This window comes from Chaetura pelagica, unplaced genomic scaffold, assembly GCF_000747805.2.
Source record: "Chaetura pelagica isolate M959 unplaced genomic scaffold, ChaPel_1.0 scaffold79, whole genome shotgun sequence".
NCBI classification, from domain to species: domain Eukaryota; kingdom Metazoa; phylum Chordata; class Aves; order Apodiformes; family Apodidae; genus Chaetura; species Chaetura pelagica.
This window is the reverse complement of record NW_009969339.1, coordinates 1,179,275-1,192,479: the sequence shown is the minus strand read 5'-3', so window position 1 is coordinate 1,192,479 and position 13,205 is coordinate 1,179,275. Positions and strand designations below refer to the sequence as shown.

General features: G+C 49.5%; 1 protein-coding gene across 2 annotated transcripts; it reads left to right on the top strand.

Annotated features, from left to right (window-relative positions):
* The first annotated feature begins 313 nt into the window (after positions 1 to 313).
* TOM1 (target of myb1 (chicken)) lies at positions 314 to 12,834 on the top strand. Of its 2 annotated transcripts, XM_010005774.1 has the most exons (14): positions 314 to 393; positions 2,076 to 2,154; positions 2,300 to 2,449; positions 2,554 to 2,688; positions 2,926 to 3,072; positions 4,085 to 4,201; positions 4,645 to 4,778; positions 5,441 to 5,474; positions 6,055 to 6,163; positions 6,933 to 7,053; positions 9,484 to 9,559; positions 11,736 to 11,795; positions 12,146 to 12,182; positions 12,287 to 12,834. In XM_010005774.1, exons 1-14 carry the CDS (start codon positions 356 to 358, stop codon positions 12,433 to 12,435), a joined length of 1,386 nt encoding a protein of 461 aa, XP_010004076.1. In that variant the 5' UTR covers positions 314 to 355; the 3' UTR covers positions 12,436 to 12,834. The 2 variants fall into 2 exon arrangements, with proteins under 2 accessions (XP_010004076.1, XP_010004077.1); XM_010005775.1 differs by lacking the exon at positions 2,554 to 2,688 and having other exon boundaries at positions 317 to 393.
* Positions 12,835 to 13,205: the final 371 nt, after the last annotated feature.

The window sequence follows — 13,205 nt, the reverse complement described above, 5'->3', positions numbered from 1 at the left end:
AAGTCATGCTGAGCCCCTTCCCTGTGTGTGGCAGGACACCAGAGATCACGGTGTGTGTTTGTGTGTTGGTAGCATGGATGGTGTGGGCAAAGTGGAGCGACCATCCTGGCACTGGCCAGCCATGTGCCTTCTGGTGGAGACACCTGGTGGCGAGCTCTTGGTAGCCTGGGTTTCACAGCCGGATTCGCCTCCCCGCGTTTTATGGTGGAAGTCAGGAATAAGGTGGCTGGGCTCTGGCATGTCCTGGCAGCCCACGAGAGCGCCAGGGCTGCTCTTAGCCTTGCCATGTCTTGATTTCTGTCTTCCAGAGAGAGCTACTGATGGGTCCCTGCGAAACGAGGACTGGGCTCTCAACATGGAGATTTGTGACATCATTAATGAGACTGAAGAAGGGTAAGGAAACTGGCAAGGGTGCCCATCCAGTGGCGAGTCCCAGCACACCTTGTAACACCATATCCCTACACTGCAGTGGTAGCATACACCGGTGGAGGTAATAAGTGAGGCTTCCCAACAGTCCCTTAAATGAGACTCTGCTAGGGGACCTAGAGACACAGCAAAGCTGTCAGAGCATCTGTCAGATACTTCCCCATGATCTTTCTGAGTGCTGGGAGCCATTCAAACAGGCCTTCAGGGTCCCCAGAGAAACCTCAGTTCAAGCCAGGCTGCTTCCCACCTCCCAAAGTCTCTTCCACTTTAGTTTCTTCCTCCTTTATACCCCTCTCTTTCTCTCCTCTGGGAATGTAGAAACCTGCAGGCTGGTGACTGAGGAGAGAGGAAAATCTGGGGCTGCTATTCAGTCTTCTGACTGCATAGGTCCTACTGGGGTTTGCTTCTCAGGTATTTTCATATACAGCCAGTCAGCCATGCACAAAGGAGGCAGGGGAGCCCTTGCCTCCAAGGATCTTCAGAAATTGGCCACACTTGTTAACTCTGGCCCTGGGGATTTGCCAATTAATTCAAGGGGTTCTGCTCCTTCTCACTCTGGAGATGTCAAAAGCAGCATGTAAAACAGAAGGTGCTACATGGCATTAAAAATGTAGGTTTCACTCCTGCTGTCCTACCCCACAGTGATGCTGACAGAGGATTAGCAAGCCCAGTTTTCAGCTTCACAGTTGCATGAAAACAAAGTCAAACATCTCTACTCACAGATCTCTCACCACTTCTTTTCTATGCTGTCCCCATGGAGAAAATATACCTGTTTCTGCCCACAGTTCTCAGTCCCAAGCTGTGGCCACTTGCTGTTCCAGTTCTGGGTTCCTACTAACACAGCTGTACCCTCCTGGCCTGGTGGGCTTTCCCACTGCCTTGCTAATGCCCACCCATTGCAGCCACACAGCCCTATGAGCAAATACAATCCTGCCATCCTCATTGCCTCAGTGTCTCCCCCCATTCTCCTCCATCACAACTGCTCTTCCAGCCTAGCCTCTCTTCCTGTGCTCTACCAGAGCACATTGGTTCAGTTCTGCCCTCTCACAAGACCACAGTGCACTGAGACTGCAGTGCTTCTCCTCTCTGAAAAAGGTTAAGGAAACCCTGCTATGCTGCTGGTCTCTTGCCTACCTGCAGTATAGGCAAGATTTTGCTACTGCATCTCCCCTGCTGCTTTTTAGCCTCCTTTCCTCCAGGGAAATTTTAAACAGCTTCTCTCTGAACAACACAGGAATTGCTGCAGCTCACTCTCCCCTTTCTCTTTCTAACCCAGGCCAGGCTTTCTTGTGATCTCCTTCTCTTGAGTCTTTCTGCCGTGGAATTTTGCTCTACCTGCAAGTAGTGCATTTCTAGCATTGCTTTTTCTTTACTCTCTGTTATGTACTGTGCACCTTGAGTTGTTGCAGACTTCAGCACAGAGGCCTCCAACTTAATAAACAGCACTCATTAGCAGGACCCTGCTCCTCTTGAAGAACCACAGGCAGAAGCTTCTTTATCAGTCTTTGCTTCAAGCTGCCATGAAAATGTGATGAAGAAGGTCACCTGCTGAGCATGAGGCATCCAGAGCCAGTGGCTGTTTTGCTTTACCTCTCTGTAGGTGGCTCTTGACCTTCTGATGATCTTTCTTTATCTGATTTCTCCTGCAGACCCAAAGATGCTTTCCGAGCCATTAAGAAGAGAATTGTAGGGAACAAGAACTTCCATGAAGTTATGCTGGCTTTGACGGTGAGTGGCCAGGGCTCTTTCCCAGCTCTGTGATATCCTGCTGTAAAGCTGATTCCCTGGCTGGAACCACACGGATACCTACAGCCAACAAGGTGAACACACACAGGCAGAGAAGGCTATAGCTAATGCTTCCTTGCCTTTGAAGGTCCTGGAGACATGCGTCAAAAACTGCGGGCATCGCTTCCATGTCCTTGTGTCCAGCCAGGACTTTGTAGAAGGTGTCCTGGTAAGAACAATCCTGCCAAAGAACAATCCACCTGCCATAGTGCATGACAAGGTGCTGACCCTCATCCAGGTGAGCCAAGAAGCATGAGCATCCGTGCCAGTTCAGAGAGTGTTTGTCTTTAGGTGTTGTACTGCTGTAAATGATGATGGGCTGTACTGTCTCCTTCTCCCCAGTCCTGGGCGGACGCCTTCCGCAGCTCACCAGACCTGACTGGTGTTGTCGCTGTCTATGAAGACCTGAGACGGAAGGGCCTGGAGTTCCCCATGACTGATCTGGACATGCTGTCACCCATCCACACACCACAGAGGGTATGGAAGCATTGCTAAAGAGAAGGGTGTTGGGCAGCTGCCACTTCAGGAACTCTAGCTTGCATTCAGAGGGCTTTTGGGGAGTGAGAAGCTCCAGGTCAACCTCTTTGCTGGAAGAGCTATTGAAAGCAGATAGGGAGTTGCCATAAACATTTCTCTCCTAGTTGCACTGCTCTGTCAGCTGTGAGTGTCTTAACAACTCCTTCTGTCTGTCACTTTTCCCACCTCTGTCTGTAGACTGTGTTCAGCTCCAACTCCCAGTCTGGACAGAACTCACCTGCAGTCAACTCCCCTCAGCAGACAGAGTCCATCCTCCACCCTGTCACCCTGCCTGCTGGAAGAGGCACTTCCAGTGACACGCCCATCACACCCACACCGGAGCAGGTGAGTTGGACACAAGCCCTGTGGTGCTGCTGACTCTCCATGTGTATGGGGGCTGGTCTGCAAACAGTGTTCTGAGACCGTTGTCCTGTCCTTCCCCAGCCTCTGTCCTCAAGGACCCATTCCTTTAAAGCATAGTCCCTGGAGAGCTCCCCAGAACTCCATTATGGGCCACAGTGATGAGCTGGGATGCCACAAACATACCGTGGTTACATTTTCCTAAGACACGGGTGCTTGCAGGTGGAGGGAAGATCTCCTGACTATAGGGAAGTGGGGTACTCTGACACAAAAGTTTTGTCCAAGGTCTTTTTAGCACGCTACAGCAAAAGGTCACTCAGTAAATGCCTCCTTATCACCTTTGTTTATCTTCCCTCACTGGTAGCTTTATATGAATCAACCCTGCCTGGCTATGTGGTTTCCAAAGACCAGGGTTTTCTCACTTGTTTCCCCATTGTCTTTTCTTCTTCTTCTCCCTGACTTCATATGACACCAGGTTCAGCACCAAGCCTCCAGCTGCATCCCCTTACAGAACAAAGGGTAGGAACTGTTTTCAAGAGGCTCGTTAGCAGCTTTTGAAACCAGAGGGATAAAGCTTCAACTGCACACTTAGCCAAGGCTCATATTTTGAATAGTAATTCATTTTCCACCCCCTTACACTGCTTTGGAAATTAAAGGATTTGAGCGGCTGCTACACAGGAGCTGCTATCTGGGGAGAAATTTGAATCATAACAGCAGCCTTTGCTGGCTGTTAGAAATGAAGGCTTGACTAGTGGCCAGAGATCCCAGGTGAGGGCCTGGCATCTGTCAGCAGCAAGTGAACTTAATGGTACGTAATGGAGTTTCCTTCCTGGGAGCTCCCCAGAGCTAAACTGAGTGGTGACAAAGAAGCTTTCCAGTGGCATTCCCCTCAGCTCTGTGAACATGCACACACATGTAGTGCACCACCATTTGGAGTTACCTCAGCTATCTCCACAGCCTTCCCAGGCAGGGCTGTCACTTCCCCTTCCTTTTGCAGATTGGGAAGCTGCGCAGTGAGCTGGAAGTGGTGAACGGAAACATGAAGGTCATGTCAGAGATGTTGACAGAGTTGGTGCCATCCCAGGCTGAGCCTTCTGATCTGGAGCTGCTGCAAGTAAGGAACACGGGCAGGGCCCAGGGCTGGCACATGCAGCTTGATTGAGCAATGACTTGATGGACTGAGTCATGACATGTGCCAAGCATGGGGAAAAAATGGGCAGTTTAGTGTAGAGCTTATAATGGGATAAGGGAGACAAAGGGAATGTGAAGTTTTAACAGCCAAGGGACATTGCATTATTGAGGCTGGAACAATCTCATATGTGGACTTGTAGTCTCTAAGGGCCTTTCTTTCTAGGTGATGTGTTACACAAGAGGCATACAATTATTGTCTGTAAAGCTCAGACTCAGTTTACATCTCACACCAATATCTATTGCCTGTTAGCCTTTGCTGATAAATCCTATCAGGCTCTGGACTCATCTGTCTCAGTCAGACTTCCAAATCTGTGAGTGCTCTGCCTTAACCTGACCTTTGTGGTAACTTCCCCTTGCTGTGAGCAGGAGCTGAATCGGACATGCAGAGCCATGCAGCTGCGTGTGCTGGAGCTGATTCCCCGTGTCCTCCATGAGCAACTCACTGAGGAGCTGCTCCTTGTCAATGACAACCTCAACAACATGTTTCTGCGCTATGAAAGGTAGCTCTCTCCTCCTTTTTCTGCTCTTCCACAAGAATTTACTGCCCGTTGAAGGCCTTCTATCTCACCTTTTTGATCTGGCCATGAGGATAGTGCTCAAGATGTATCAGCCTATATCATCCATCTGTGAAAACAAAACTAGTTTTCAGTTTTTGCTGATTTATTCCTGTCCCTTCAAAACTGCTGTTTAAGTTACAGATGGAATATAAAGATGTCCCTCTAGCATAATCCAGAAAAAGAAGGAGGGAACTGCATGGAAAAAGCTGGTTTTCTAGCTTTCAGGCAGACAGGGATAGAAAGGACTTGCCTGGGTAGGTTCATCACCCATTTATTTTTTTCTTCTGTTTCATCAAAACCATCTCTTAGGCTAGGGTGCATGAAGTCTGGAGAATTTAGTCCCTGTGTCTGGAGAGCTAGGTTTGAACCATTTTGGTACCTCTTAAGGATCACAAGAAGCTTCCTCACACCACCTCTCAGGAGACATCAAATCTGTGGGCCTTGTTAGGGTGTCTTTAGGCTTGAGGGGGAATTGGGCCCTGGGCCACGATCCCCCTTTCCTGGTACATAGGAGAGGGTTGACTGTGCCAAGCCTTATAAGAAATATTGGGCTGTGGGTGAATAAGCAGATGCTACTGAAATGCATCCTGTCATCTCTCTTGTAGGTTCGAGCGTCTTCGGACAGGTCAGCCTGTAAAGGTAACTCAGAGCAACTGCCCCTCTGTGCAGCTCAGTTTGCATCCTGCAGGACTGGCGGTGTCCTGCAGAATTGGAGAGGCTCAGTCTGCCCCACTTAAAAGCTGTAGGCTTTGTTCTCCCAGACCAGACGCACCAGGCCATGCTTGTGTGCAGGACACTGCAGTTCCCACTGCTAGCCCCTGCCAGTGGGAGCCTTCCTGTCACCCAAAGAGCAAGAGCAGACCAGCAGCAGTTATGGTTTCCTAGTATTGAACGTTGAGAGGACCAATTCCCATGAGCCTCCCTTTGTCCTCTGAGTACTGACTGCCCTGTCCTCTGAACCAGCACCTATCCTACTTACTGACATCCAGCAGAGCTGGGAGCTGGTTACCAAGGTGTATCCTGCCCTGGGTCACTATTCCCAGCTAGCTTTCTGATAACTGTCCCCTCTCTCACAAGGAGAGGCTTCACAGCTGGTATATTCCAATGGGACAGAAAGGCTTCCCTCTTCAGCATTAATGAGCTGGGATTGTGGGTCAGGGTGTCTGAGCTTCAGAAACTCTCCACCATCTTCTTTTTTTTTTTTTTTTTTTCTCCAAAGGCACCAAATGAGGCAGATAACAGTTTGATTGACCTGGGACCCAGTTCTCCTTCTGCAGTGAGACAGGCTGAAGTCACCAACAACCTTTCCTCTCAGCTGGCTGGAATGAGTACGTTGCCACGCAGTTATACCTCAGTCCTTCTCATGTGCCGTTCTGGGACTCCTTTCATGCCCTTGAATCACCTTTCAGAATTAGTCATATTCATAAAGTAACCTAGAGAAGTAGGTTGTATTGTCATAATAAACTCATGAAGAAACTTCTCTATGTCCCAAGGCACAGAAGCATATGTCTCAGCATCCACACCTCATATGCAGGAGGTGGACATGACTTAAGAAAGACTTCAGCATTAGCCTGTGGCTAAGGACTGAGCCTTCCAGCAGGGTAGGGGAGGAAGTTGCTCCCTCTCCAGTGCCTAGTAGCAGTGTAGTTGCCTCTCTTGTTGTGTGGTGTCATGCTGACCACTGAGGTTTGGAAGAAGAAAAGCAGCCGAGCTGTGTTGCAAAGGCAACCGTGCCTCAGAGGGACGGCTGAGAAGCACAGGTTATACTCTCCACAGGTTATGGAGCAATTTAATCTAAGTTACTTAAATGGTCAGGAACATCTAGCCTTCAGCATCACTGCAGTAAATTGATGCTGCTGCTGCTGCCCAAGACCGAGCTAAAAATATCTGTTGAGCAGGCTAAGAAACTGCTACTGTTACTTCACCCACAGCACTGCGCACACATAGACTGTGCTGCAGCTGCAGGGCAGGATAGAGAAGAGGACGTAGAGCAGCGTAGCCTGTCCTAACACTGACTTTCCACCTAGCACCCTCCAAGCCCATGACCCTCTGTTTATTGCTCTGTGCTTCCTGCTCACCCACCTCTCTCTCCCACAGACCTGGGCTCAAACAGTGTAAGTGCAGGCCTGCACTCCCTCGACACCTCTGGCAAGCTGGAAGAAGAGTTTGACATGTTTGCCCTGACCCGCGGCAGCTCGCTGGCTGAGCAGCGCAGAGAGTGAGTGTAACAGCTCACTCTGCTCTGTCCACACTTCTTGCAAAGGGGGGGAGGTCTTGGGGAAGCTGGGGCTGTGACCCTGACCAGCAGCAGTTCCTGGGAGACAGCAGAATGCGATAGAAATGCACTCTTTTGACGCACAGTTTTTGTAGGATGGCCTCTGTGTTCCCAGTCATTCTTCCTGCTGCTGTCATCTCTGCTTCATAATGTCATCCCGGGCATGGGAAGAAGGAAGTAGCCTCTGTGTGCACATGTCCCTCACCACTGTGTCAGTGAACTGTGGTGCTGCGTGTGCTGGAGAGACTTAGTGTCTGGAGGTGAAGGTGTGGAGTGAGACTGGCTGAGTTTTCTGGTCTGTCTCTGAACTCCTGTGCCCTGACTGGGGTAATACTGAATTTGGGAATCACTGAATTGATGCAGCCTAATGGCAGAGTACTGAATGGGAGTGCAGGGGGTATGCAGTCAGTTGTGGTTTGCTAGGCAGAGCACTGCTCTGTGCCTCAGCTTCCCTGCTGGTCAGTGAGATTGATGTTTCTTCCTCCATAGTGTGTTTGAGAGACTTCCTGTTGTAAAGCATTAAGAGTTGGGTCTCCATAGTAATGGCTGAACTGAAGTGGTTGCTTCTGTACTGTGAAGAGTGGATTCCTGAATCCTTGTTCTGGGAGGAGCCAACAAGAGCTATGCTGACTGATTCCCTTCGGCTTGAGAGACTGTGGCTGATCTCACTCTGTTCTGCCTATCAGAGTAAGCCACTGCTCTCCATCAGTTACCAAACAGTAGATCCCAAAGGCACATGGCTGCTTCCAGCCCTCAGTGATCCGTGCTCCTGATCTCCATCTGCTGGAATTCCTTGTTCTGCAGCTGGGCAGTAGGAAGTTAAAGTATCTACCATTTCTCTGCCTCAGCTTGCTTCTGGTAAAAGTGGTGGGAAAATCTATGACTTCATGTGTTTTGCCTGTGGGTTTCCCCACCACTTTTACTTGGAGTGTGCTGCCTTAGGACAGAAGTAGTCCAGGACAAAAACAGTGATGCCAATAGTGCCCAATCTGTAGCTGAAATCCGAGCTACTGGTATGCGCTCAGTGCTGGAGACTGAGGAGGATCTGAGCAGGAGTGGAATCATATCCTCTCTGCTGTGGTGCAATCCTTAACTGACTGAGGCTTGTGATCTCTGCACAAGTAAGGAGACATCTTCTATTTATTCCTCACTGCCCTCCCTCTGCCTGCACTTGCACTCCTGCCAGGTAGCCTCTACTCTTCTTGGCTCAGGCTTCCCATTTCACTCACCAGCCTCTGCTCTCATCTCTCTCCATCGGAACAGACACATTGCCCTGCTGCTCCTGGGCAGAACATGCAGGCACAGGCAGGGCCACTGGGGTTTGTTTCTGATCCCCCCCGTGCTTCATGTGTGTCTCAGCAAAGCGGTGCTTGAAACATCTCAAGCCTTTCCTACCTTTCTTCCTCATCAGTGGCATGATAGCAGCATTGTATTTCATCCTTGATGCCATTGTCCACAGTGGCCCCTTCACCGATGAGCACTTCTTTGAGAAGTTTGAGTGCCGGTGGCCCAAGCCCCTGGACCCCAAGAAAAACTGCTCCACTTGATGGTGTGCTGGATCTGCAAAAAGGAGTCCAGGAGCAGCTGGAGGGGAGACTTGCAGGGAGTTTCTAGGAGAGGCTTCATTCTCCCAGCGTGGACGGACTGTTTTCCTCACTCTGCATGGATCAAATGGTGATGTGTGGCATTAGCATGCATGGTAGCAGCTTAGAGGGGACACAGGAATGGGATGAGGGAGATGATGGGCAAGACATGTCTGTGTGTGGAAAGAGGTTTTTGTAGTGATGCATTTGGAAACCTTGAAGCAACACTAGTCTCTTCTGATCGTCTGGTCTCACCTTCTCTGTAGCATAGACCAGTGAGTCTCTGCTACCATCAGTTCTTGAGTTGTATTGGTTATGGAGATGTTATTGAGCTATGTTTGTGTTTGTGAAGGTAGGTGAATAAGTAGGGGCTAGCTGCTCAAATCCTTTCTAAAGTAGCTGTAATCTTCTCATCAGTCGGTGTTAGTTATCTTCCTTCTGTTGTCAACCCAGAACAAATGAGTGTCATCATTTATGCACCTAGCTCTGTAAGCCTGTGTTTTAGTCTGTTGGGCAGTTGTTTTCATATGATGCCTTGTCATCCTTCTGTTATGTGCCAGGACTGTACTGTGGTATCCACAGTGATGTCACAGTGAGGATATTAGTCTGTTTTGTGGTGGGCTACACCTCTGGTAGGGGTTTTGCACACCCCCCTAGAAGCTCTTGGGAGCAGAATGACAAGAGATTAAAAGCTGTGCAGTCAGAAGCCCTGAATATATGTTCGGGAGTTCCTGCTCTTCACTCTCAGGCATCTCATCAGCCTGTGTATTATTTAACTTGCTGCTTTCAGGGTAAAGTACGAAGATCCCCAAGCGTCCAAAGGACTCGCAGGTGCCCTGGATGCCCGGCAGCAGAACACAGGAACGGTAAGTGGCCACAGAGCTTCTAGTGCATCACCAGCAATGGCAGTATCCTCCTTGCTCACCAATGCAATAACTGTACTCTCTGTTTGGAAAAAAAATCCAGCTTTTAACATGACTGATGATACCTCCAAGTCTCCACCAACCTGCATTTCCTACCTGGGCTCTCTACCTCACCACCCAGAGGTGGGGAACTGTGGAAAGTCTGGGCTTAACTCAGGAACAGAATGGCCTCCTTACATCTGCAGGGAAATTTCTACTTGGAAATGTATGTTTTATTCCTCTTCAGCAGGTTTCCAAGTCCAGGTGCCTTCTCTCAATCAAAGAAGCAGGCCATGAGTATTAGTGTGTTCTTTCCCCTACCCTAAACTCACTGCCTCCCCTCTCCCTCATGGTCTGTGATAGCAGCTTTCAGTACAGACTTTCTCTCAACCAGGGGGAGTCTGGTGCCTCTAGTGATGGAGCCCAGCTGACTAAGTGGATGATGCGGCAAGGAATGGTGAGATCATGGATCACCAGCAGGGAGGAAGGAGGCTGGGGCTGCTGAACTAGATCTGGTGCTGGCACAGTACCTGAGGATGCACAGCAGACATCAGCAGAGACTGCAAACTGAAATAGAGCAGCTCTGTTCTGGGCCAGTAGTGGAGACCAAGCTTGGGAAGGAAGCAGACAGAGTGTCAGTCCTTCCTCAAGTAAACATGTCTGGAGAAAAAAACCTTGGAGCTCCACGGCCAAGAGAGCATGTGCCATCCTTTCAGCTAGAGGATGGCCTGTTTTGGGGTGGAAGTCTGGGACAGAGGCACTAAGTGGTGGCATGATGAGGAAGGCTGCTGTACTACATTCCCCTTGCAGCCTCTCCTGCGCAGGATGAGCTGCCCCATTTGGAGGAAAACACATTCTGGCTTTTGCCTTGTTCAAAGCCTCCTTCTCTAGCTAAAGTATTGGAGCCTTCAGAAGTATCTCCAGCAGAAATTCCTCCGATTAATTGCCCTCAGGCACACTGAGGCTTTGACATGGCTCCCAGGTCTGTAGCTTGTTAGCCTGTCTTCCTGAAATGGGCACTGCCTAGACTGATGTCTGCTGGAGGAAGTTTCCCCACATGCTGTCCAGTTAGCTTGAATGCACTTCTACCCCAAAGAATTCCACTCTGGGTAGACAAAGCCAGTTCACTGCAAAACTCCCCTCATCTCACACATCCTCTTCCATCCTCATTCATCCATCTGCCAGCTGTGGTAACTATCTGCACTTGCTCCATGGTTTGGCGAAATCTGCCTGTCCATGGTAAGAAAGCATTGCTCTTTTTCTTGGTCTTCCCATTTTCCTGAGAGCAAGGGATCTATGCATATTGTGACAGTAATAAATAAGTTCTCAAAAATACTCTCTCATGCTTCTGCTTGTGGAGCCTCTAGCAAGGGCTGCTCCTTTCTCAGCTTTGTTCAGGAGCTTATGACTGGAGAAAAGGATCTGGGGTTTTGAATCAGACTTGATTTCCTTCAAGGTCATCTCTGTCCACTAGGAAGGTGTCTCTTTGGTGTTTAATTGGTCAGGGACTTGGACTATTGTGAGCCAGCCTTGTCCATACTGGAAATAAAATTTAATTGTAGAGGACTTTATCTTTGATGGTCCTGTTTCTGTAGTTTGGTGTCATATCAGATCCTGTTGTGCTTCATGATCCTACAAGGGAATCACTTTTTGGCAGATGTCTGTCCCTCTTAATGTGGTCCCAAACCTGGCACATCCAATATCTTCAGCATCACAGACGCTGACATCAGACTGTCACTTGTTTGTAGAAGGGAGAACCTGGAGGAAAGCATGTCTCTTGTCCTCTGGCTGCCTAACACAAGCTGACAGTCTCCATCTAGTGAGTCCTTACCAAAATGGAAAGCCTGGTCCAGGCCTAATACCCTAAAGCCAACAACCAAACCCCAGATGCTTTTAATGGCATGTATCCTGGAAACTATGCATACTTGGGTGTGGATGGGGCAGAGGAAGCGGGTGAGCAGTGGCACTGGTAGCTAGGAGAGCTTTGTGGTGGCACTGCCTGGATTTGGAAGGGCCTGAGCTGACTGGATGGTGGAGCAAGAGGCTTAGCTTTTGGTGTTGGGCCTTCTTTTTCCAGAGTGGGTTTCCTTGAACATCCTCTCTTTACTTGGCCTCATCAGTCTGTTTCCTTCTGTCCCAGGTGCCAGTTCCCCAAGCCAGTTTCATGGAAGACATAGAAAAGTGGCTCTCCACTGATGTGGTAAGTGTGGGGCTATTTTCTTTGAGTCAGCAGTCCTGCCAGAGTTGTCTGTGGGGCTGGATTTCAGGCAGTGTACAACAGCACTGGCTCTGCTGAATGTTTGGCACAGGCTGCTGGGAGGGAGCAAGGGAAGAAAAGCCAAGGACACAAGGTTTGGAATACCACATCAGTATAATTAGCCTTCTGGGAGGCATAGCTAATGAATTGAGGCTCAGGGCCACTCAAACATTTCTGTACAGCAGAACTGGGGCAACACCATCCTGTCTCTCTCCATGCAGACAAAGAATCACATCTGTGGAGATCCTTTTGTCTACCTTGTTTCTAACCATGCCCTTTTCCGCCTTCTGTAGGGAGAGTCAGAGGATGGAAAAGGTGTGACCAGTGAAGGTAAGACTTGCCATCCAACCCCTTTCTCCAGCTGTTACTGGCAGCACCTCGGCTCTTCCACAAACCTCCATCGCTTCTAATGCTCTGCTCTTCTCTTGCCCCAGAGTTTGACAAGTTTCTGGAAGAGCGAGCAAAGGTTGCAGACCGGCTACCCACTTTGTCCAGCTCCTCAACAGGAACATCCATCTCCCCTCCTTCTGCCGGCCATCATCGGAAGCAAGCAAAGGAAGATGATGCTATGTTTGCCTTGTGAATGCTATGGACTGCTGTGCTGTGGAGCAAGAGGCTCTGTGTGCTGTTTTGCTTGCCTCCAGCCAGGGGCCAGCAGAGGAAGGACTCTGTCCCCTTCCTCCACTCTCTTCCTGTTTTCCCTTTGAGTTGTTTTTATTTTAAGCTGCTTTCAGACTTCAGATACTCTTTGTTGTGTTTAGGGGTGTCACACAGTAGACTTGAGAAGGGGGTTTTCAAAGCTGCTAGAGAATGTGGGAGTTCAGTGGGCTTTTTTGTTAAGGTACAGTGCGGACAAAGCTCCCCACCCTCCTCTCCAGTGAAGCAGTTGGAGATCTTGCCCAAGAACAGGAGGGGCTGCAGTCTGCTGCTGAAATAATTCCTGCCTGCCTCTTTCCTCACCCCATCCCTAGGATGGATTTCCATCCCTTTGACTGCCAGTGTTAGACTGGAGAACATGGGAATGCAAAGTGTTACAGGTGGCAGAGGAGGAACACTAATGGTAGTGGGGCCCTGTTGCTCTAGTCTCTCTTGCACAAGTGTTAGTGGTATGCAACACCTTCCCACTCACAACCCCTTCTCTTCGTCTTCCTTTCCTCCCCTTCCCCATCAGTTTATCCAGAATCCTGCCCACAGCCCAAATATTTCCATTGCATGACAGCCAGTTTCCAAAGCCCTCGGCAGCACATAGGGCTTGAGCTGGGAGCGGTACCCCAGGCTGAAGGGGCTGTCTGCTCTGGGGTAGGGTGTGCCTTCAGCAAACTCTTTGCAGTTAATTTAATTCTTCCATTATTA

Coding starts and splice junctions, on each gene's coding strand:
- TOM1 (XM_010005774.1), top strand. CDS start 356: ATGGAGATTTGTGACATCATTAATGAGACTGAAGAAGG. Junction 2,155..2,299: donor AAGTTATGCTGGCTTTGACG/GTGAGTGGCCAG, acceptor TTGCCTTTGAAG/GTCCTGGAGACATGCGTCAA. Junction 2,450..2,553: donor AGGTGCTGACCCTCATCCAG/GTGAGCCAAGAA, acceptor CCTTCTCCCCAG/TCCTGGGCGGACGCCTTCCG.